This window comes from Chiloscyllium plagiosum, unplaced genomic scaffold (assembly GCF_037043375.1).
Source record: "Chiloscyllium plagiosum isolate Xiang-an unplaced genomic scaffold, Cpla_swu_hap1 HiC_scaffold_23, whole genome shotgun sequence".
NCBI classification, from domain to species: Eukaryota; Metazoa; Chordata; class Chondrichthyes; order Orectolobiformes; family Hemiscylliidae; genus Chiloscyllium; species Chiloscyllium plagiosum.
In genome coordinates, this window is record NW_028270161.1 from 193,819 (window position 1) to 219,188 (window position 25,370).

At 42.5% G+C, this 25,370-nt stretch overlaps 1 protein-coding gene across 13 annotated transcripts in view; it reads right to left on the minus strand.

The window, feature by feature from the left end:
* LOC122561485 (protein piccolo) overlaps nt 1–25,370 on the minus strand; it is a 650,955-nt gene that overhangs the window by 185,796 nt on the left and 439,789 nt on the right. For all 13 annotated transcript variants that reach the window (XR_015761043.1, XM_087999305.1, XM_087999304.1 and 10 more), the window contains 2 exons: nt 14,575–14,668; nt 2,425–2,496 (listed from right to left, as the gene is read on the minus strand). Coding sequence is in view for 12 of the 13 variants with exons in the window: in XM_087999305.1 (XP_087855431.1) it covers nt 2,425–2,496; nt 14,575–14,668 (166 nt within the window). In the remaining variant the exon portion in view is untranslated. The remainder of the gene's footprint in view (nt 1–2,424; nt 2,497–14,574; nt 14,669–25,370) is intronic.

Below are 25,370 nucleotides of genomic sequence, written 5' to 3' on the forward strand. Positions count from 1 at the left end.
CTTTTCCTGGGGTGGGTGAGTCCAAAACTAGAGGACATAGGTTTAAGGTGAGAGAGAAAAGGTACAAAAGAGACCTAAGGAGCAACTTTTTCACGCAGAAGGTGGTGCGTATATGGAATGAGCTGCCAGAGGAAGTGGTGGAGGCTGGTACAATTGCAGCATTTAAAAGGCATCTGGCTAGGTATACGAATAGGACGGGTTTAGAGGGGTATAACCAAGTGCTGGCAATGGGACTAGATTAGGTTAGAATATCTGTTCGGTATGGACAAGTTGGACCAAAGTGTCTGTTTCTGTGCTGTATGTCTCAATGATCAAGACTCCACGACATACAAGGTGATCAGAGGATTAGAAAAGGTGGACAGTGAGAGCCTTTTTCCTCGAATGGTGATGGCTAGCATGAGGGACATAGCTTTAAATTGAGGGGTGATAGATATAGGACAGATATCAGAGGTCGGTTCTACACTCAGAGAGTAGTAAGGGTGTGGAATTCCCTCCCTGCAACAGTAGTAGACTTGCTAACTTTAAGGGCATTTAAATCGTCATTATATAAACATATGGATCATAATGGAATAGTGTAAGTTAGATGAGCTTCAGATGGGTTTCACAAGTCAACACAACATCAAGGGTTGAAGGGACTATACTGTGCTGTAATGTTCTATGTTCAATTTGTATGCCTGTAGAATTAGTTTTTTTGCTACTATTCTTAAAGCCCTTAGCCAGTTTTGAGAAGATTTGATAACAAGCAAAACTAATGTCATTTACAAATACTTTGCAAGAGCTGTAACAAACAATACATTGGACAAAGTGGCAGAAAACTAGCCACCAGGATACATGAACATCAACAAAAAAACACACCCTACTCTCACTCGTATCTTTACATACATATGAGGAAGGACACCACTTCGACTAGGACAACAGATCCATCCTAGGACAAGCCAAACAAAAACATGTGTGAGAATTCCTAGAAGCATGGCACTCCAACCTGAACTCTATCAACAAACACATTGACTTGGATCCTATTTTCCACCCCCTGAGAAAAAGAACAGGAAATGACATCACCACAGGAAATGACATTATCAACCCCAGGAACACATAAATTAAAGGCAGACCATACCACCAGTGTTTCACCGGAGGCTCACTGATGATGTTACCTAGTATGGTGACAAAATGAACCTTCCGCCTCAGCGAACAAACATATATCCTTAAAGCCCTTATTGATAAAGTATAGGACATTATCTGCTTTATTTTATAAAATGCATTAGTTTTTCTTCCATGTTTAAAGATTTGTTTCCACAGATCATGTTTCTATGCTCCTTTACCTTTAGTAACATTTTAAGAACAAAGAGAACAAAGAAAATTTACAGCCCAGGAGCAGGCCCTTCAGTCCTCCAAGCCTGAGCCGATCCAAATGTACTGTCTAAACCTGTCGGTCAATTCCTATCCCTCTGCTCCCCACCCACTCATGCATCTGTCCACCTCTGCCTACCTCTACCACCTCTGCTGAAAACGCGTTCCAAACGCCCACCACCCTCTGTGTGAAGTACTTGTCACGTGTATCCCCCTTAAACTTTCCACCTCTCACCTTGAAAGCGTGACTTCTCGCTATTGAATCCTTCACCCTGGGAAAAAGCTTGTTTCTATCCACCCTGTCTATACCCTTCATGATTTTGTAAACCTCAATCAGGTCCCCCCTCAATCTCCTTTTTTTCTAATGAAAACAAACCTAACCTACTCACCTCTCTTCATAGCTAGCACCTTCCATACCAGGCAACATCCTCGTAAACCCTCTCTGCATCCTCTCCAAAGCATCCACATCCTTTTGATAATGTGGCGTCCAGAACTGTACACAGTATTCTAAATGCGGACGAACCAATGTCTTGTACAATTTTAATATAACTTGCCAGCTTTTATACTCAATACCCCGTCCAAAGAAGGCAAGCATACTATATGCCTTTTTGACCACTCTATCCACCTGTGCAGCAACCTTCAAGGTACAATGGACCTGCACTCCCAGATCTCTCTGCTCATCAACCTTTCCCAAGGCTCTTCCATTCACTGTATAATTCACTCTGGAATTCGTTTTGCCTAAATGCATCACCTCACATTTGTCTGGATTGAAATCCATTTGCACTTTTCCGCCCAACTCTCCAGTCTATCTATATCCTCCTGTACTCTTCGACAGTCCCTTATGCTTTCTGCTACTCCACCAATCTTCGTGTCATCTCTCAGGAAATGTATCTAATAATCAATATACTATTCAAGATGTGATCAAAATAGTGCATATTTCCAAAATGACAGATAATAAAAACATTTATCAGCAAGAACAGTTCAATAATATTGAAAACTTAAAATAAGAAAATCGTTACTTTGATTTGATCTCAATAATTGATATGCACTGATTTAATCTATGTCTTTGTTACTCACTTCACCAAGGAAGTCATTGGAGGACAATCGATCGTAATCCCAGATGGTGACTTCCAGGGTCTTCTTTTTGAGCTATAGTTAAAACAAAGTATCATTAACTGGGATTTTATTAAAACCATGCCACAGTTACAATCATTTCCGCAATTGTCACAGGTTTACCCTCTCTCAGCTCACTCAGGCAAGAACCGTTTGATGTCCAATAACAAACTTAATCTTCATAATCAGTGAAGTAGAGAAAACATTGTGGATCTGATAAGAGTGTCCAAAATAGCTACTTATCTATGGAGGAAGTCAGAAGTCACATGACACCAGGTTATGGTCCAATAGATTTATTTGAAATCACAAGCTTTTGGAGTACTGCTCCTTCCTGCTTGACTAATTTGCTTGAGTTCTTTGAAGGTGTAACAAACAAAATGGATAATGAAGATGCTGGTAATATAGCATATCTTGATTTCCAGAAGGCATTTTATAAGGTGCTGCACAAAAGGATAATACATAAGGTAAGATCACATGGAGTTAGGAATAACTTATTATTTTGGACTGAGGATTGGTTATCAAGCAGAAAACAGAGAGTTGCGATAAATGGGTATTTTTCTAGTTCCCAAGACTTTATAAGTGGGGTGCTTCAGGGTTCAGTCCTCAGGCCCTAACTACCTATATTAATGACATTGATGCTGGGTTTGATGGTACTATAGTCAAATTTGCAGATGACACTTAACACATGGGAAAGTGAGCTGCAATGAAGAAATCAGAAATCTACAAATGGCTTTGTATAGGTAAGGTGAATAGGTCAAAATTTGGCAGATGGAGTTTAAGTGTGAGGTTATCCATTTTGGTCAGAAGAATAGAAAGGCAACTTATTATCTAAGTGGAGAGAAACTTCAAAATGCTTCAGTGCAGAGGGATCTTGTTGTCCTTGTGCATGAATTGTAGAAAACTAACATGCAAGTTTTTATTGTATTCACTTGTGGGATGTGAACATTGCTAGCTGGTCAGAATTTTACTGCCCATCCCAAGTTGCCCTTGAAAAGGTGGTGGTGAGCTGCCCTCTTGAACCGCTGCAAGTCCATGTGCTGTAGGCTGACTCACAATGCCATAAGGGAGGGAATTCCATGATTTTGACCCAGCAACAGTGAAGGAATGGTGATATATTTCCAAGTTAGGATAGTGAATGGCTTGGAGGGGAACTCACAGATGATGATGTTCCCATGTATCTGCCCTCCTTATACTTCGAGGTAAAAGTGGTCATGGGTTTGGAAGGTGCTGTCTCTGGTGAATTTCTGCAGTGCATCTTGTAGATAGACACACTGCTGCTATTGAGCATCTGTGGAAGGAGTGGATGTTTGTGGATGTAATGCCAATCAAGTGGGCCACTTTGTATTGGATGATGTCAAGCTTCTTGAGTGTCAATCATGTTACCCCTCAGTGTCCTCTGTCCCACACAAAACATTCCCAGGCTGTCCAATCTCACTTCAAACTAAAACTCTCTAGCCCAGGCAACATCCTGGTAAATATTATCTGCACCATCTCCAGTGCAATCATATCCCTCCTAAATGTGGATTCCAGAGCTGCACAGAACAAGCATGCTGCAGACAAAGTAAAATATGCACAGTTCCAGCATAAACACTGGTCTGATTACCAGCCAGTTTACTTAAGGAATTTGCAAATGCTAAGATGATTAATTTCAATCACAGTTTTACTTTTCACAGACATGGAACAAAAATCATTAGATTAAATTCCCTACAGTATGGAAACAGGCCTTTCGGCCCAACAAGTCCACACCAACCTTCCGAACAGTAACCCACCCAGACCCATTCCCCTACCCTATATTTACTAAAGCACCTAACACTAAGGGCAATTTAGCATGGCCAATTCACTTGACCTGCACATTTTTTGGAATGTGGGAGGAAACCAGATAACCAGGAGGAAACCCATGCAGACGCGGCGAGAGTGTGCAAACTCCACACAGACAGAACCTGGGTCCCTGGCACAGTGAGGCAGCAATGCTAACCACTGAGCCACCATGCCGCCAATAATCATATTAATCTAAAAACTAAAACAGAATCATAAATTCCTTGACCAATGAAGGCAAGCATGCCATATGCCTTCTTGACTACATTATCCAGTTGTGTTGCTACTTTCTGGGGAACTGTGGACCTAGGAAAGCAGTAGGAGACATTTAAGGAAATAGTCTATAAATTGAAAGAAAAGAAAACAATTCTGTGCAGGAGAGCTGCAAATATAATGCTTCTATTCAAGAAAGAAGGAAACAGAAAGCAGGAAGCCACGAACTCCCAAACAGTTGGAGAGATTAGAAGGGTGGATTTTTAGGCAAATTTCAGAGAAGTGTAAAACTAACAGGGCAGTGGTAGATGGGGATTTCAACTTCCCCAAGGTTAACTGGGGTAGTCATAGTATAAAAGGTTTGGAGGGATCAGATTTCTTAAAATGCATCCACAAGAGCTTTTCAAGTCAGTGTGTAAAAGGTCCTACAAGACAAGCGTTTATCTTGGAGTTAATTTTAGGTAATGAAACCAGCAAGTGGTCGAAGGATTAGTGAAGGAGCAATTTGCAGACAATAGTCATAACTATTCGATTCAAGATTGTTGTGGAAAAGAACAAGGATGGGTCTGAAATTGAAGCTTTCAACTGGAAGAAGGTTGACTTTAATTAGATCAGATATAATTTGGCCAGAGTAAACCTGTGTGGCAGTGGGGTGGGAACCACAGCGGTAGATTAACAAGCAAGATGATACAGGCGGAGTCAGAGACTAAGGCCAATAAGATGATACAGGCAGAGTCAGAGACTAAGACCAATAAGACGAAGAGGAAGAACAGACAAGGAGAGGTCACTGAACACGGCAGAACTGACAGTCTGAGGTGTATTTTTTTCATACGAAGAGAATGACAGGTAAAGCAGATGAACTTAGAACTTGGATTAATATATAAAACTATGATGATGTAGCTCTTACAGGTTGAGAGAGGGACAAGACTAGCAGCTTAATTTTTATGGATTTAAATGTTTCAGGTGAGATAGAGAGGGATGCAAAAGATATAGTGTGGCAGGAGAATGGTTGCGATTAGGGAGAATATCACAGCTGTACTGTGGAAGAACACCTTGGAGCGATTATCCAGCGAGGCTATTTGGGTGGAGCTCAGGAATAGGAAGGATGCAATTACTTTGATGGGATTGTATGATGCCTCCCAACAGCTAGCAAGTGATAAAAGAACAGGTAGCTGGACAAATTTTGGGAAAATGTAAAAATAAAAGGATTGTTGTGGTGGGTGATCTCAACTTCCCCTACAATAATCTACAAAGACTGGGACTCCCTTAGTGCCAGGGACTTGGATGTGTGCAGAAATGTCTGCAGCCAAGTGATTTAAGTTTCATTGAGGGAGCATTTCAGGAACAGTGACCATTATTCTGTAAGTTTTAAGTTACTTATGGAGAAGAATAAAGATTGCTATGAATACTTCAGCCTTATTTTGTGAATTGATGTGTTGGGCACTCCCATCATTGAGGTTTGAAGATTTATGAAGCCTCCTCCTCCTCTGAATTAGTTATCCACAACCATTCATGACTGGATCTGGCAGGGCTTCAGAGCTTAGATCTGGTCCATTTGTTGTGGGATCAGTTTGTGTGGTCTACCACTTGCTGCTAATACTGTTTGGCATGCAAGTAGTCCTATTTGGTAGTTTCACCAGGCTGATACCTCATTCTTAGTTGTGCCTGGTGCTGTTCCTGGCATGCCCTCCTGCATTCTCCAATGGAATCAAGGTTGAATCAAGGTGGCTTGATGGTAATGATCAAATGGGGAATATGCCAGACTATAAGATTGCAGATTGTGCTGGAGTACAATTCTGCTGCTATTGATGGCACACAGCACCTCTTGAATGCTCAGACTTGAGTTGCTACATTTGTTTGAAGTCTGTACTATTTAGGTTGGTGATAGTTCCACACAACATGATGGAGAGTATTCTTAATATAAAGGTGGGACTTTGTCTCCACAAGGACTGTGCGGTGGTCACTCTTACTGATACTGTCATGGACAGATGCATCTACAGCAGGCAGATTGGTAAGGGTGAGGTCAAGTATGTTTTTCCCTCTTGTTGGTTCATAGAACATTAGAGGAACAGGCCCTTCAACCCACCTTGTCTGTGTCGATAATGATGCTATTCTAAACTAATTCCATCTGCCTGTACGTGGTCCATATAGATTCCTTTATTCTCTGCCTGTTCATGTGTCTGCCTAAATGGCCCTTAAACTTTGCTATCATATCTTCTGGAATACTGTTTTCAGTTCTGGTTGCCCAGGTATAAGAATGATATTATTAAGCTAGAGAGGGTTCAGAAAAGATTTACCAAGTTGTTGTGGGTATGGAAAGATTGAGTTATAAAGAAAAGTTGGATAGGCTGGGATTTCTTTCATTGGAGCGTTGGAGGTTGAGAGGTGACCTTATAGAGGGATACAAATAGGATTAATGGTAGATGCCTTTTCCCTACGATGGGAGATTTCAAGACTAGAGGGCATATTTTCAAGGTGAGAAGAGAGAGATTTAAAAAAGATATGAGGGCCAAATTATTTTACGCAGAGGATGGTTTATATGTAGAATGAACTTCCTAAGGAAGTGGTGGATGCAGGCATAGTTACAACATTTAGATAAGTACATGAATAGGAAAGGTTTGGAGGGATATTGACCAGGAGTAGGTAGGTGGGACTAGTTTAGGTTTGGATTATGTTTGGCAAGGATCTGTTTACATGCTATATGACTCTATGTCTCTATGACGTCCCCTGACAGCATGTTCCAGGCATCGACCACCCTTTGTATAAAAATCTTTCCTCATAAATCTCCTTTAAACTTTGTTCCTTTCACCTTAAAACTATATCTGCATTATTTGGTATTTCCACCCTGGGAAAGAGACTCTGACTATTCACTTTATCCATGTATCTCATAATTATATACACTTCTATCAGGCTGCTCTCAGGCTCCAAAGCTTTAGTAATAAGAATAAAATTTTCTCTGATCTCCAAGGCTAATACACTCCAATCCAGGCAATATAAACCATTGGAAACATGGTAAATTTCTTTCCAAAGTCACCACATCCTTCCTATAGTGTGGTGACAAGAACTGCACATAATACTCCAAATTTGGCTTGAACAAAGCCTTGTACAGCTGCAACATGACTGGCCAACCTTTATACTTAACCAATAAGTCCTGAATAAGGGTTACACCAGAAACGTCAACTTCTCCACCTCCTGATGCTGCCTGGCTTGCTGTGTTCTTCCAGTCTCCGGCCTGTCTACTTTGGATTCCAGCATCGGCAGCTTTTATTTTGTCTCGACCAATGAAGGCAAGCATGCTGTACACCTTTTTTACCATTGTATCCGCTTGTGCTGCCATTGTCAGGGAGCTATGGACCTGCACTCCAAGATCCCTCTGTACATCAACGCTGCTCAGGGTCCAGCCACACACAGTATACCTTCCTCTTGCATCTGACCTCCTAAAATGCTTCATCTCAGACTTGTCTATACTAAATTCCATCTGCCATTCTTCCAACTTTCCAGCTGATCTATATCATGCTGTATCCTTTGATATCCTTTCTCACTAGCCATAATGTCACAAATTTTCATGTCATCTTCAAACTTACTCATCAGATCACTGACATTTTATCCAAATCAGTTATATATATTACAAACAACAGAAGTTTCAGTACTGATCCTTGTAGAACACAGTAATCAGAGAACTTCTGTCAGAAAAACACCCCTCCACAACTACTCTCTATCTTCTTTAGCCAAGTCAATTTTACAACTCAATGTTGCACCGACTTATGAACTAACCTAAGCCCATCCGCCTGCACTATCCCATCATCATCCATGTGCTTATCCAAGGATTGTTTAAATCTCCCTAATGTGGCTGAGTTAACTACATTGGCAGGCAGGGCATTCCACGCCCTTGCCACTCTCTGAGTAAAGAATCTGCCTCTGACATTTGTCTTAAATCTATCAACCCTCAATGTGTAGCTATGCCCCCTCATACAAGCTAACATCATCACCTAGGAAAAAGACTTCCACTGTCTACCCTATCAAATTCCCTCTTAGCCTTCTTCTTTCCAATGAGAACAGATCCAAGTCTCTCAGCCTTTCCTCATAAGACCTTCCCTCCAGACCAGGCAACATCCTGGTAAATCTCCTCTGCATCTTTCCAATACTTCCATATCCTTCCTGTAATGGGGCGACCAGAACTGTACACAATATTCCAAGTGTGGCCACACTAGCATTTCGTATAGTTGCAGCATGACATTATGACTCTGGAACTCAATCCCTCCACCAATAAAACAAAACACACCATATGCCTTCTTAACAGCACTATCAACTTGGGTGGCAACTTTCAGGGATCTATGTACGTGGACTCCAAGATCCCTCTGCACATCCACACTACCAAGAATCTTTCCACACTGACCCAGTACTCTGCCTTCCTGTTATACTTCCCAAAGTGAATCTCCTCACATTTATCTGCATTAAACTCCATTTGCCACCTCTCAGCCCAATTCTGCAGTTAATCCAAGTCTCCCTGTAAACTGCAACATTCTTCCACACTGTCCACCACTCCACCGAGTTTAGTATCATCTGCACATTTACTAACCCATCCACCTATGCCTGCGTCTAAGTCATTTACAAAGATGACAAACAGCAGTGGTCCCAAAACAGATCCTTGTGGTACACCAATAGTAACCGGACTCCAGGCTGAATATTTTCCATCAACCACCATTCGCTCCCTTCTTACAGAAAGCCAATTTCTAATCCAAGCTGCTAAATCACCCTCAATCCCATGTATCTGCATTTTCTCCAACAGCCTACCATGTGGAACCTTATCAAAGGCTTTACTGAAGTCCATGTACACCATGTCAACTGCCCTACCCTCACCCATATGTTTGGTCACCTTCTCAAAAAACTCATTGAGGTTTGTGAGACATGACCTGCCCTTGACAAAACCATGTTGACTATCTGCAATCAAATTGTTGCTTTCTAGATGATTATAAATCCTGCCTCTTATAATCCTTTCCAAAATGTTTCCTATAACAGATGGAAGGCTTACTGGTCTATAATTACTTAGGTGATTTCTACTGCCCTTCTTGAACAAGGCACAACATTTGCAATCCTCCCGTCCTGACGTGGTAAACCTGTAGACAATGACGACTCAAAAATTAAAGCCAAAGGCTCTGCTATCTTCTTCCTAGCTTCCCAGAGAACCCTCGGATAAATCTCATCTGGCCCAGGGGACTTGTCTACTTTCACTCCTTCTAGAATTGATAACACCTCTTCCTTACTAACCTTGATCCTTTCTAGTCTAATATCTCATATCTCATTCTTTTCCTCTACAATACTCTCCTTTTCCTGAGTGAAAACTGATGGGAAATATTTGTTTAGCATCTCTCTGATCTCCACAGAGTCCACACACAATTTCCCATTTCTGTCTTTTGGATCCAACTTGCCAACTCACTACGGATTCCATTTGATCTTTTGGATGAGACGACCATGACAGACCTTGACAATTGCTTAAATAAAGTCAATGTAGACAACATCGCATGTCCTCCACTTATCAATCACCTTCGTTACTTCCTTAAAATAACTCAATCAAGTTTGTGAGACAAGACCTTCCTGCATAAATCCCTATTAAGTCCATTCTTTTCCAAATGTGAGCAGATTCTGTAACTTGTAGACCCCAGCAATCTCCTTCCTTGCCTTCTTCAATGTCCTTTAATAGATCCCATTAGGCCCTGGGGACTGATTTGCCTTATTGTTCAGTAAGACACCAAACACCTCCTCCTTCTTAATATCAACATGCCTTAGAATATCACAAACACCTCTGTAAACTTACCATCATCCATGTCTTGCTCCTTGGTGAATACCTGTGCAAAGTACTCGTTAAGGACCTCATCCAGTTACAGTCATCGTGTTATAGAGTTATACAGCATGGAAACAGGCTCTTTGGTCCAACTCGTCCATGCTGACTGGATATCCTGAACTGATCCCTCTACACCCTTTCTATTCACGTACCCATCGTGATGCCTTTTAAAAGTGTACCTGCCTCCACAACTTCCTCTGGCAGCTCATTCCAAATATGTACCATCTTCTGCATGAAAGGTTTGCCCCATAGCTTCCTCATAAACCTTTTCCCTCTCACATTAAACCTATGCCATCTAGTTTTGGACTAACCTGGGAAAAGACCTTTGGCTATTCACCCTATCCATGTCCCTCATGATTTATAAACCTCCAAAAGGTGCCCCTCAGTCTCTAATGCTTCAGGGACAAAATGCCCCAGCCTATTTAACCTCTCCCAATAGCTCAAACTGGTTAGATAAGTTCACTCCTTTGACCTTGAGAGGACCTATTCTTTCCTTGATTCACCTCTTGGTCCTAACATACGTATAAAATGTCTTAGGATTCTCTTTAGACCAACTTCTCGCCCTCCAAATTTCTTTTATGAAGTTCTTTTCAGATTCCTTTTTACTCCTCAAGGGCCTTGTTTGATTTCTGTTTCCTAAACTGGTGTAATTGGCCTTTCCTCAGATTTCATATTTTCACCTGTGGACCAGTCTTCTCCTTTTCCACAGCTTTCTAAAACTTACAGAATTCTAATCACTTTCTTAAAACTTATAGAATTATAATCATTGCTCCTAACTGAAACTTGGATCGCTTGGCCAGGCTCATTCCCCAATATCGGGTCTAGTATTGCCCCTTCCCTAGCTGGACTATCTATATTATTTTAAGAAACTCTCCAGGATGTACTTAACACATTCGGCTCCATCTAAGACCCTGATACTTAAGGGAGTCCCAATGTATATTGGGGAAATTAAATTCACCCACCACAAGCGAGACTCAAGAATGGTGTGTTGCCTCCTTGATGTCAGGGTCAAGGGTGTCTTTGAGTGAGCACAGGATATTCCAAAGGGGAGCATGAGCAGCCAGAAGATGTGATCCATTTTGGTGCAAATGATATAAGTAGAGCAAGGGTCACTTTACCCAAAATGATAACACTGATTTCACTCCACAGATGCTGCAAGACCTACTGAGCTTTACCAGCAATTACTGTTTTTGTCTCCAACTTAGGCAGAAATAGAACTGAGGTCCTTCAGATGGAATTTAGGAAGTCAGGTAGAAAGTTGGAAAGCACGACCTCTGGGGTATAACCTCAGGAATACTCCTTGTGCCACCTGCTAGTGAGGCCAGAAATAGGATGATAATATAGTTTAATGTATGGCTAAAGAGCTTTTGTCCGAAATGTCAACTCTCTTGCTCCTCAGATGCTGCCTGACCTGTTGTGCTTTTCCAGCACCACACTCTTGATTCTAATCTCCAGCATGTGCAGTTCGCACTTTTGCCTGATCCCAGAGATGAACAGGTTTGTCGTATGAAGAGAGATTGAACAGTTTAGGCCCATACTCTCTGCACTTTAGAAGATTATGGGGAGATCAAATTGAGGTATTCAAGATGATAAAAGGTATGGATAAAGTAGACGTGGAACAGATGCTTCCTCTTGTGGGGCATTCTTGGACAAGAGATTATATAAGGAGAAGAAAATTTAAAACAGAGTTGAGTAGAAACTTCTTCTTCCAGAGGGTTGTGAATCTGTGGAATTCGCTATCCCGAAGTCTGGTGGATGCTGCGACAGTGGGTAAATTTAAGGGGGAGTTAGACAGATTTTTAATTCGTAATGGGTTGAAGGGTTATTGAGAGAAGGCAAGAAAATGGGAGAGAGGAGCATATCAGCCATTATCGAATGGCAGAGCAGACTCGATGGGCTGAATGCCCTAATTCTGCTCCCAAAATGTATGAACTTATGAAATAAATTATATGGTATGTGGCCATTTTGGTCGGGCTGGAAAGATTTAATTTTGTAGAGAGATTGGACCTACTGAGATCATATTGCCTGGAGTAGAGTAGACTGAGGGTGACATAATTGGGATGTAGAACATTATGAGGGGCATAGACAGAGTATACAAGTTGGAACTTCTCCCTTTGCTGGAGAGATCAATGACCTGAGGCATGGATTTAAGGTGAGGAGCTGAAAATTTAGAAGAGATGTGAGGGAAAGAAAATTCACCCAGGGTATGGTAAGAACCTGGAAATGTTGGCATGGTAGAGACAGAAATCCTCATAACTTTTAAATAACGTATTTAGATGTACACTTCAATGCCAAGGCATACAAGTTCGAATACTGGAAAATAGGATTTGAATAGCTGGTTGTTGTTTTTGACTGGCATAGATACGATGGGATGAAATATATTTTCCTGACCTGTGCATTCTATGACTCTATCATTAAATGCAGAGGGTGTGATAACAAAATTGCAGCTGATAAAATAATTGGTTTTGTAATGGATAGTGAGGAAGGAAGTTATCATTGGACTGGTCAGGTCTGTAGTCTAATGACTAACAGGGCAGGAGGTTCAATGGGGATGTGAGGAAAGGATTTTTCACCCGGTGGGTGGTGGCAATCTGCAATACACTGTCTGGGAGAGTAGCTGAGGCTATGTGACTTAATGACTCTATCACTCCACGACTCTATGAGTTTTTTTTTCTGTATCTTTGATTGTGGACTGAATGAAGAGAAGGATGGTTTTAGAACCAAAGATTGTCGAGCGATTTGCTGCAGATTTTTAAATTAATTCACTAAAATTTATTATAAATGGTGTGTACATTGTTGCTCAGTTCAAAAATAGAGGAGGCTGTTTGCAGATGGGCTGGTACCAAGATTTGGTCAGCAACAAATACCTGATTGGTTTATGGCATTTTGGCCAGTTGTGAATAATGAAGACCATCAGCCTGAAACAATAGTCTGATTGTTTCTTGAGTAGCTATCAGTTTGAAGTTTAAGGTAAGGGGCAGGAAATGGGGAGATGGTATGTCAAGTGCTTTTGTTTTTATTCTCTTATGGGTTGTAGGTGTTGCTGGCTGGGTCAGCATTTATTGCCCGCCCCTAGATGTTCTTGGGAAGGTGGGAGTGAGTTGCCGCCTTGAACCACTACAGTCTATGTGCTGTAGGTAGACCCACAATGACATTAAGGAGGGAATTCCAGGATTTTGACCCAGAGATAGTGAAGGAACTGCAATGTATTTCCACATCAGGATGGTGCGTGGATTGAAGGGGTCCTTGCAGTTGGTGGTGCTCCATGAATCTGCTACCCTTGTCCTTCTGGATGGTTGTGACCATGATTGAAAGGTGCTGTCTCAGGATCCTATTGAATTTCTGTAGTGCACCTTGTAGATAGTACACACTGCTGCTACTGAGCATTGGTGATAGAGGGAGTGGATGCTTGTGGATGTAGTCCCAATCAGGTAGCTACTTTGTCCTGGATGGTGTAAAGCCTCTTGAGTGTTATTGGATCTGCACCCATCCAGGCAATTGGGGTATATTCCATCACACTCCTAACTTGTATGTTCTAATTCATGGACAGTCTTTGGGGAGTCAGGAGGCAAGTTACTGCAGAGTTCACTGTCTGACCTGCTCTTATAGCCACTGTGTTTATATGGTGAGAGCAGTTCAATTTCTCATAATGTGCATGTGATGTTGTTGGACAGGGGGGTAGACAAGGTCAGAAGTCACACAACATCAGGTTATAGTCCAACAGGTTGTTTTTTCAAATAACAAGCTTTTGGAGTGCCGTTCCTTTGTCAGATGATTTGAAATAAATCTGTTGGACTATAACCTGGTGTCATGTGACTTCTGACCTAGTTTCTCATCAATAGCAAACCTGCAGGATGTTGATAGAGGAGGATTCCCACGTAACAATTGGCTATCTGTTGCATTCATGTCTTTGAGGAAGGAAATGCGCTATCTTTACCTGGTCTGCCCTACAGATGACCTATAGCAACATGGTTGACCCTTACTTCCCTCTGGGCAATCAGGGATGGGGTAATAAAAAACTGGCCTTGCCAGCACTGTAGTCTATTCAGTCACTCCTCATGGAGCAGTCCTTTTCCAAAAATGTGGATTATTGTCCTACTTCACCTTATTTCATAGACTCATTGAATCATGACGGCGTAGAAGCAGGCTATTTGACCCATCGAGTCTGCACCAAATCTCGACGAGCATTATTTGTTGAAAGGAATGTTTTGTTTATCAGTTGTGATGCTAAATCACAGAATTACCTGCTCCATCGAGATGCTTTTGTAAATCACTGTTTGATTCCATTCAGGATTGATGCTTTTCTGCACGTGCTTAGTTCTGCGTTTGTTCTCTACACTGTTATAAAATATAACACATTATTAAATGAATCAGAAGTTATGAACTGGTTATTTACTATCAGGACAATAGCAATTATAGAAATATGGTAAACTGCTCTGCAATTTCAGTTTTTTTAAGGGTCTTGAGAACAGTTTCATTCTTGTCAACTGAATTGAATTCAAAATTGACCTTTTTTTTACTTATAGAACAAATGTCTTTCAATATTTTTATTCATTCACTAGCAGGATGTTGCATCGCTGGCTGGACCAGCATTTCTTGCCCACCTTTGTTGCCCTTGATAAGACAGTGGTGAATTGCCTTCTTGAACTGCTGCAGTGGATGAGACTAATGTAGCTAACAGACGAGGGCTTATTACCATTGTCATTGCTTAAGTTTTCGAATGGCATCAGGATATGTTTTCTAATAGTAAATATGAAAGTGTATTAGGCACTTGTATGTGAAATTTTGAAGCTCACTGTAACATTCGGGTGCATTTATTGCTGCTAGTGAACAATGTGTATTCAAAACTACATGGAAAATCGACACTTATCTTGAGCAACACATATTATTATAACTGCTGAATTTCCACCATAACGGTAGAATTTAATATTATATCAAATTGATTGAATAGGGTGTATTAAAATAATTTCTGTCAAAAGCTTGTTCATAGACTTGTCAATTTCCTGTTGTTAAACACTGTTGTTTTACTTTCAACTAAAGGAATAAGAATATTTACAGAGAACATTCCTATTTGTTATTATGTTACTAACTTGAATAAAAACACCAGTGCAGACATACTGTGTCCACTAATCAGTATCATACACTGCCATCCGAACACTGTCCATTTTGGGCAATAGGACATATGTCTGATTGTCACAGACAAGGTTATTCCCAGAAGTGAAATTATGAAATTATAGGCCAGTTTAATTCAGGCTGCCTGAATGAATCATTTAGCACATGACTTGGTAAAATTTGGAAAAAATCGGGGAAAGGAAGAAAACTCCTTCCTCTCTCATTCTATAAATGAAGGCCTTGTATGTCAATATTTCAGAATGGATGGGAAAAGAATGCGTGGTAATGACTATCTCATGAAATCTTGTTTTAGTCTCTTGTATCTTTTGCAAAAATATGAACTGAAGTAAAGGCATAAATTTTGCTTAACTGTCCAAATGCAACCAGACATCTGGTATCACCTATGTGTTTTGAAATGAATTAGAATCTCTGCTAACAGCCTACACTTCAAACATCCATCCATAAGTAGCAATACATTCTCAATCTTCCTTTGAAATGAATCTAAAAAAGACAGCTCTTTTTTTAAATTAATCAATAATTATCTTCAAACATGTATTTTAACCTGGGTTACTTCAGTTTTTATTAAGCAATTCTGTTAAAAACTGAGAATGCAGAGAGCTCCAAATGTTAGTACCAAATAAATTCTTACCCTCACGAAAAAAATGTTTCTGTTTAAATATATATCTGCTGAAAGAAAATTGCTAATATTGATATTCATGTTCTTGGCCTGCATTTATTTCCAAACTCAGTAATTAATACTTTGGGCATTCATGTTCTGCCAAACTATTTAGTAGAATTTAATTTCATATTTACAAGAAATAAATTTAAACACATGTAAAATTAAATTGATATAATTACATTACCTTCTGTCCCTGCCCAAAGAATCAACGACCTCGTTACACTGTGAAAATACATGACCCTCATCCACCGTCCGGACACGCCTTGGTGTGCCCATTTGCCACCGGGCGGTGGGGATCCCCAGTGGAGGGCTCTCTACGCGGGAGTCCTCCCCCTTTCTCTCGGGGATCTGGGGTGGAGGGTGCTGCACGCAGCAGTCCCCTGCAACCGCAGATTGCAGTGGTTCACGGACTCCCAGCCCAACTGCTTGTTCTGTGGCGCTGTGGAGTCCGTGGACCATGTATATATTGGTTGTGGGTGTTTGCACTCCCTTTTTGATTTTCTTAAAAACCTTCTCCTCTGTTTTTGGCTGCACTTCAGTCCCACGCTCCTGATCTTTGGGCACCCGGTACGGAGGAGGGAGGGCAGGTCTGAAGACCTCCTCGTGGGTCTGCTCCTGGGCCTGGCCAAACTGGCCATTAACAGGTCCAGGCAGCGGGCCGTGGAGGGGGTCGTTAGGGCCGACTGCCTGCCCCTCTTCCGCGGTTACGTTAGGGCCTGGGTGTCCTTGGAGAAGGAGCACGCGGTGTCGACCAACACCCTGGAGTTGTTCAGGGAGAGGTGGGCGCCGCAGGGAGTGGAGTGCATCATTTCTCCCTCCAACTCTATTTTGATTTAGTCCCTACCCTCCCCCTCACTGTTTTGATCACACAGCACTGCCCTTTGATGTGAAGGGCAGTGTTTGTCACTGGCCACCCGGGTGTTTTCCTGTCTTCCTGGTGGTGGAATTTGAATAAAGATTCGTGCACTTTGTAACTTTCACTGTGTCTCACACCTGCACACACACACCATGGGTGCTGGGGAAAAAATAAGCACTACCGCACTTAGGTGGTAGTGTGGGGGTTAAAAAAGAAATAAACAGGAGATTGGCAGAAAAAAAAGGATAAACAGGGACCTCACAAAAAAAAATTTTAAAAAAGAAAAAAAAAATGAAAATATATGACGTTTGGCACAGATTTGAATTTTAACTGTGGGAGGCAATTGTAACACAGGGAACGAGTGAGCTGACAACGTGATAGTGATCAGAAATTATAAAAATGGGAGCAGTAGGACATTTGGCTCATTGAGCCTCTCTGCCATTCAATAATATTATGGCTAATCTGCCTGTGACCTTAGCTTCACGCTTGTGTTTGTTCCCAATAATCCTTGACTTCATTGTCCAGCTCAGCCTTGAATACATTTGAAGATCCAGTTTCTGCTGCTTTTTTAGGGAAGGGAATTTCAAAGACTGACAACTTTCTAAGAGAGTAAATTTCCATTAAACTCTGTCTTAAGTGAGAACCCCTATTTTGAAGCTATGTCCTCTTGATGCTAGATTTCCCCATGAGGGAAAACCTCCTCTCAGCAGTTAACTAGTGATGCCCCCTCAGAATCTTATATATTTCAATTAGATTGTGTCTCATTCTTCTAAACTCCCATGGGTATATATCCAACCTGTCCAATATTTTCCCATAACAGCACCACTTCATCTCAGAGTTGAATAAATCTTCTCTAAATGGCTTCCAATGCAACTAACGAACAAAGAAAATTTACAGCCCAGAAACAGGCCCTTTAGCCCTCCCAGCCTGAGCTGATCCAAATCTACTGTCTAAATCCTGTCGCCCAGTTCGTAAGCATCTGTATCCCTCTGCTCCCCATCTACTCATGCATCTGCCCAGACACATCTTAAATGAATCTATCATGCCTGCCTCTACCACCTCTGCTGGCAACTCATTCCAAATGCCCACCAGGTTCTGTGAGAAGTGCTTGCCATGTGTATCCCCCTTAAGCTTTCCACCTCTCACTTTGAAAGCGTGACTTCTCGTTATTGAATCCATCACCTGGGAAAAAGCTGGTCTCTATCCACCCTGTCTATACCCTTCATGATTTTGTAAACCTCAATCAGGTCCCCCCTCAATCTCCTTTTTTTTAATGAAGACAAACCTAACCTACTCAACCTCTCTTCATAGCTAGCACCTTCCATACCAGGCAACATCCTTGCAAACCTTCTCTGCACCCTCTCCAAAGTGTCCACATCCTTTTGGTAATGTGGTGTCCAGAACTGTACACAGTATTCTAAATGTGGCCAAACCAGTGTCATGTACAAATTATGTTAAAGACCTGCCAGCTCTTATACTCAATACCCCATCCGATGAAGGCAAGCATACTATATGCCTTCTTGATCACTCTATCCACCTGTGCAACAACCTTCAGGGTACAATGGACCTGAACTCCCAGATCTCTCTGCTCATCAACGATTCCCAAGGCTCTTCCATTTAATAGACAATAGACAATAGGTGCAGGAGTAGGCCATTCAGCCCTTCGAGCCTACACAGCCATTCAATATGATCATGGCTGATCATTCCTAATCAGTATCCTCTTCCTGCCTTATCTCCATAACCCTTGATTCCACTATCTTTGAGAGCTCTATCCAACTCTTTCTTAAATGAATCCAGAGACTGGGCCTCCACTGCCCTCTGGGGCAGAGCATTCCACACAGCCACCAATCTCTGGGTGAAGAAGTTTCTCCTCATCTCTGTCCTAAATGGTCTACCCCGTACTTTTAAGCTGTGTCCTCTGGTTCGGCACTCACCCATCAGCAGAAACATGTTTCCTGCTGCCAGAGTGTCCAATCCTTTCATAATCTTATATGTCTCAATCAGATCCCCTCTCAGTCTTCTAAACGCAAGGGTATACAAGCCCAGTCGCTCCAGTCTTTCAGTGTAAGGTAATCCCGCCATTCCAGGAATTGACCTTGTGAACCTACACTGCACTCCCTCAATAGCCAGAATGTCTTTCCTCAAATTTGGAGACCAGAATTGCACACAGTACTCCAGGTGTGTCCTCACCAGGGCCCTGTACAGCTGCAGAAGCACCTCTTTGCTTCTATACTCAATTCCTCTTGTTATGAAGGCCAGCATGCTATTAGCCTTCTTCACTACCTGCTGTACCTGCATGCTTGCCTTCATTGACTGGTGTACAAGAACACCCAGATCTCTCTGTACTGCCCCTTTACCTAATTTGATTCCATTGAGGTAGTAATCTGCCTTCCTGTTCTTGCCACCAAAGTGGATAACCATACATTTATCCACATTAAACCGCATCTGCTATGCATCTGCCCACTCACCTAACTTGTCCAGGTCACCCTGTAATCTCCTAACATCCTCATCACATTTCACCCTGCCACCCAGCTTTGTATCATCAACAAATTTGCTAATGTTATTGTTGATACCATCTTCTATATCATTAACATATATTGTAAAAAGCTGCGGTCCCAGCACGGATCCCTGCGGTACCCCACTGGTCACTGCCTGCCATTCTGAAATGGAGCCGTTTATCACTACCCTTTGTTTCCTATCAGCCAACCAATTTTCAATCCAATCTAGTACTTTGCCCCCAATACCATGCGCCCTAATTTTACTCACTAACCTCCTGTGTGGGACTTTATCAAAAGCTTTTTGAAAGTCCAGGTACACTACATCTATTGGATCTCCCTCATCCAGCTTCAGAGTTACATCCTCACAAAATTCAAGAAAATTAGTCAAGCATGAGTTCCCCTTCATAAATCCATGCTGACTCTGTCCTATCCTGTTACTACTATCCAGATGTGCTGCAATTTCATCCTTTATAATAGACTCCAGCATCTTTCCCACCACTGAGGTCAGACTAACTGGTCTATAATTTCCTGCTTTCTCTCTCCCACCTTTCTTAAAAAGTGGTATAACATTAGCCACCCTCCAATCCTCAGGAACCGACCCCGAATCTATCAAACTCTGGAAAATAATCACCAACGCATCCACGATTTCCCGAGCCACCTCCTTCAGTACCCTGGGATGTAGACCATCAGGCCCCGGAGACTTATCAACCTTCAGACCTAACAGTCTCTCCAACACCAAATCCTGGCAAATATAAATTCCCTTAAGTTCAGGTCCTTCAGCCACTGTTACCTCAGGGAGATTGCTTGTGTCTTCCTCAGTGAACACAGATCTGAAGTACCCATTTAATTCTTCTTTCATTTCTTTGTTCCCCGTAATATATTCCCCTGTTTCTGTCTTCAAGGGCCCAATTTTAGTCCTAACCATTTTTTTGCCTTGCACATACTTAAAAAAGCTTTTACTATCCTCCTTTATATTATTGGCCAGTTTACCTTCGTATCTCATTTTTCCTCTGCGTATTTCCTTCTTAGTAATCCTCTGTTGCTCTTTAAAAGCATCCCAGTCCTCAGTTTTCCCACTTATCTTTGCTATGTTATACTTTTTCTCTTTTAACTTTATATGTTTCTAACTTCCCTCGTCAGCCACGGCCGCCCATGCCTCCTCCTGGGATCTTTCTTCCTTTTACGAATGAACTGATCCTGCAACTTCTGCATTATACACAGAAATATCTGCCATTGTTGCTCCACAGTCATCCCTGCTAAGGTATTGCACCATTGAACTTTGGCCAGCTCCTCCCTCATAGCTCCATAGTTCCCTTTATTCAATAGAAGTACTGTCACTTCCGACTGTACCCTCTCCCTCTCAAATTGCAGATTGAAGCTTAATGTATTATGGTCACTACTTCCCAATGGCTCCTTCACTTCGAGGTCTCTGACCAATTCTGGTTACACAATACCAGATCCAGAATTGCCTTCTCCCTGGTCGGCTCCAGCACCAGCTGCTCTAAGAATCCATCTCTGAGGTACTTCACAAAGTCTCTTTCTTGAGGCCCAATACATCCTAATTCTCCCAGTCTACCTGCATGTTGAAATCCACCATAACAACTGTAGTAACATCTTTGCGACAGGCCAATTTCAGCTCCTGATTCAACTTACATCCGACATCCAGACTACTGTTTGGGGGCCTGTAGATGACTCCCAAGAGGGTCTTTTTTACCCTTAGCATTTCGCAGCTCTATCCACACTGACTCTACAACCCCTGACTCTAGGTCCCCCCGCGCAAGGGACTGAATATCCTCCCTTACCAACAAGGCCACCCCACCCCCTCTGCCCGTCAGTCTGTCCTTACGATAGCACGTGTGGCGTTGAATATTCATTTCCCAGGCCCTGTCCACTTGAAGCCACGTCTCAGTTATCCCCACAATATCGTATCTGCCAATTTCCAAACGTGCCTCAAGCTCATCCATCTTACGTCTAATGTTTTGTGCATTCATGTATAGTATTTTTAATTTGCTACTGCTCTCACCCTTCCCATCAACCCCTATTTCACTCAACTTTACAGCATGATCCCTTTCCAAGTTTTCTGCCTCATTGATACAGTTGTCTTTCTTGACTTCTCTTGTTCTAACTTTCCCTTCAATTTCCTTTTTAAACATCCAGTTTGTCCCCTCCCCCGGGCTACTTAGTTTAAATGTAACGGTGTTGCAGTAGAAAACCTGCCTGCCAGAATGCTGGTCCCTAACCTATTAAGGTGCAAACCGTCTCTCTTGTAGAATTTATGCTTACCCCAAAATATACCCCAGTGATCCAAGAACTTAAATCCTTGCTTCCTGCACCAGTTCTCCAACCACACGTTCAAGTTCATTATCTCCCTGTTTCTGGCCTCTCCAGCCCAATGAACTGGAAGCAAACCGGAGATAACCACCCTGGACGTCCTGCTTTTCAGCCTTCTTCCTAGTTCTCCGAAGTCCCGCTATAGTATGTTCCTCCTCTTCTTCCCGACATCATTTGTGCCGACATGTACCACCACCTCTGGCTCTTCACCCTCGTCCTTGAGGATTTCCTGCACTCTGTCCGCGATGTCTTTCACCCTGGCACCAGGAAGGCAACACACCATTCTTAAATCCCGTCTGCTGCCACAAAAACCCCGGTCAGTTCCTCTCACGATGGAGTCCCCTATTACTACGGCTCAGTGCGATGTCCGATTCTTCCGCTCTGCCTCTGCGCCAACTTTTGATTGACAGACCTGGCCGCCTTGTGAACTGGCAGTGTCATCAGTCTCTACTATTTCCAAAAGCTTCAACTTGTTCCTGACAGGTACTTCTCCCGGGGTCTCTTGCATCTGTCTCCTCTCTGCCTTCCTCATTGTCTGCTCTCTTCTGCTCTCTTCTGGCATGATTGGTGTAATAACTTCGCTGAAGGTCTTGTCCAGAAAGATCTCGTTCTCTCGGATGAGCCTAAGGTCCTCGAGTTCTTTCATCAGCGCTGCAATATGCTCGTTCAATAGCTGAATGTGCACACACTTTCCACACATATACGAGCCAGACGCACCAGAGTCGTTGACCTCCCAAATCAAGCACGTAGCGCACTGAACCAGCTGGGCAGTCATGTCTTCACCCTCTTCAACTGTGGCGTAATCACTTCACTCAACCTCCTTGTCAAAGACTCCTGAGCTGAAGCCTCACTCTTCGATCCAAACTTCTTTAGACCCTCTTTTTGTGGCAAGTCATAGAACATAGAACATAGAAGAATACAGCGCAGTACAGGCCCTTTGGCCCTCGATGTTGCGCCGATCCAAGCCCACCTAACCTATACTAACCCACTATCCTCCATATACCTATCCAATGCCCGCTTAAATGCCCATAAAGAGGGAGAGTCCACCACTGCTACTGGCAGGGCATTCCATGAACTTACGACTCGCTGAGTGAAGAACCTACCCCTATCTTCAGTCCTATATCTACCCCCCCTTAATTTAAAGCTATGCCCCCTTGTAATACCCGACTCCATACGCGGGAAAAGGTTCACACTGTCAACCCTATCTAACCCCCTAATCATCTTGTACACCTCAATCAAGTCACCCCTAAACCTTCTTTTCTCTAATGAAAACAGCCCCAAGTGTCTCAGTCTTTCCTCATACGATCTTCCTTCCATACCAGGCAACATCCTGGTAAACCTCCTCTGCACCCGTTCCAGTGCCTCCACATCCTTCCTATAGTATGGCGACCAAAACTGCACACAATATTCCAGATGCGGCCGCACCAGAGTCTTATACAACTGCATCATGACCTCAGGACTCCGGAACTCAATTCCTCTACCAATAAAAGCCAGTACGCCATATGCCTTCCTCACCGCACTATTTACCTGGGTGGCAACTTTCAGAGATCTCTGTACATGGACACCAAGATCCCTCTGCTCATCCACACTACCAAGTATCTGACCATTAGCCCAGTACCCCATCTTTTTGTTATTCTTCCCAAAGTGAATCACCTCACACTTAGCTACATTGAATTCCATTTGCCACCTTTCTGCCCAGCTCTGCAGCTTCTCTATATCCTGCTGTAACCTGCCACATCCTTCCTCACTGTCAACAACTCCTCCGACTTTCGTATCATCCGCAAACTTGCTCACCCAACCTTCTAACCCCTCTTCCAGGTCATTTATAAAAATGACAAACAGCAATGGTCCCAAAACAGATCCTTGCGGAACACCGCTAGTGACGGCACTCCATGAAGAAACTTTGCCATCAACTACTACCCTCTGTCTTCTTCCATCCAGCCAATTCCTAATCCAAACCTCCAACTCACCCTCAATGCCATATCTCCGTATTTTCTGCAGTAGCCTACCATGAGGGAAGTCTGTGGACTCTTAATTTAGGTTAGAGGAGGAGGGAGGGAGGGAGACCCTACTTTGTAGGACCTGGGGTTTAGAACACACCCACTCTAATAGCAATCACTTACTTTCCCGACCGGCTTTGCGCTCCGCCTGAACTTCCGCCCAGCTCCCGCCGCTCTCTGCTGCGAAAAGACCGTTGGCGTCGAGGTAAGTTCTTTATATAGCAATCACTTACCTTCCCGACCAGCTTTGCGCTCTGTCTGAACTTCCGTCCAGCTCCCGCCGCTCTCTGCTGCGAAATTCATTGTATAATTTCTCTAGACTTAGACTCGCCTAAATGCATCACCTCAAATTTATCTGGATTGAACTCCATCTGCCACTTCTCCGCCCAACTCTCCAATCTATTTATATTCCCCTGTATTCTCTGACAGTCCCTTATGCTTTTTGCTACTCCACCAATCTTTGTGTCATATGCAAACTTACTGATCATACCAACAGTGCCCTCTTCCAGATCATTTATGTATATCTCAAACAACAGTGGCCCCAGCACTGACCCCTGTGGAACACCACTGGTCACCTTTCTCCATTTCGAGAAACTCTCTTCACCTACTACTCTCTGTCTCCTGTTGCTCAACCAGTTCTTTATCCACCTAGCGAGAACACCTTGCACACCATGTGACTTCACTTTCTCTATTAGTTTCTCTATTCTCTATTATCTCCTTTCTTAAGTAAAGAGACCATAATTGTATGCAATAATGTTGTTTGTAGGATGCCTGGTAGTAAGACTCCCTGTATTTATACTTGATGGATTTACATAAAGGTTAACATATAATTTGCCTTCTTAATTACTTGCTCTAACCTTTTGTGATTTATGGACAATAGTGTTCTACAGTCTCTTTCTATTTGAGTAATATACTTCTACTTTATTCTCTCTGCCAAAGTTGACAAAATTACATATTTTCACATTATATTTTATCTACCAAATTTTCATTCTCTTGCTTAACTAATCTATATCTGTTTGCAAACTCTTTTTATCCATCTCACATTTTACTTTCCTACCTTTCCTAATTGTATCATTAACAGATTTGGCTATAATACAATGAGTTCTATTTTCCAAATTATTAATATGCATAACAAATAGTTGAACATCAGCAATGATCCCTGTAACACTCCACTAGTTATAATGGGATATGTTGAAAATGATCCAGTATTTTGCTGGAAGTGGTGGAAATGGCAGAGGATAAACTTTTAACGCGGAGATTATTGGGGTAGAATGTAAGGACAAGTGAAGCCCTGTTATTGTTCTGAGAGGGAGGGGAAAGGCTGAGGACAGAAGTGTGGAATATCGGTTGGACATACTTGAGGGTGCTGAGTCAAGGTTAGAGTGGTGCTGTAAAAGCACAGCAGGTCAGGCAGCATCCAAGGAGTGGGAAAAATCAACGTTTCTGGCAAAAGCCCTTCAACAGGAATGAGACCTTATTCTTGATGAAGGGCTATTGCCAGAAACGTTGATTTTTCCCGCTCCTCAGATGCTGCCCGACCTGCTGTGCTTTTCCAGCACCACTC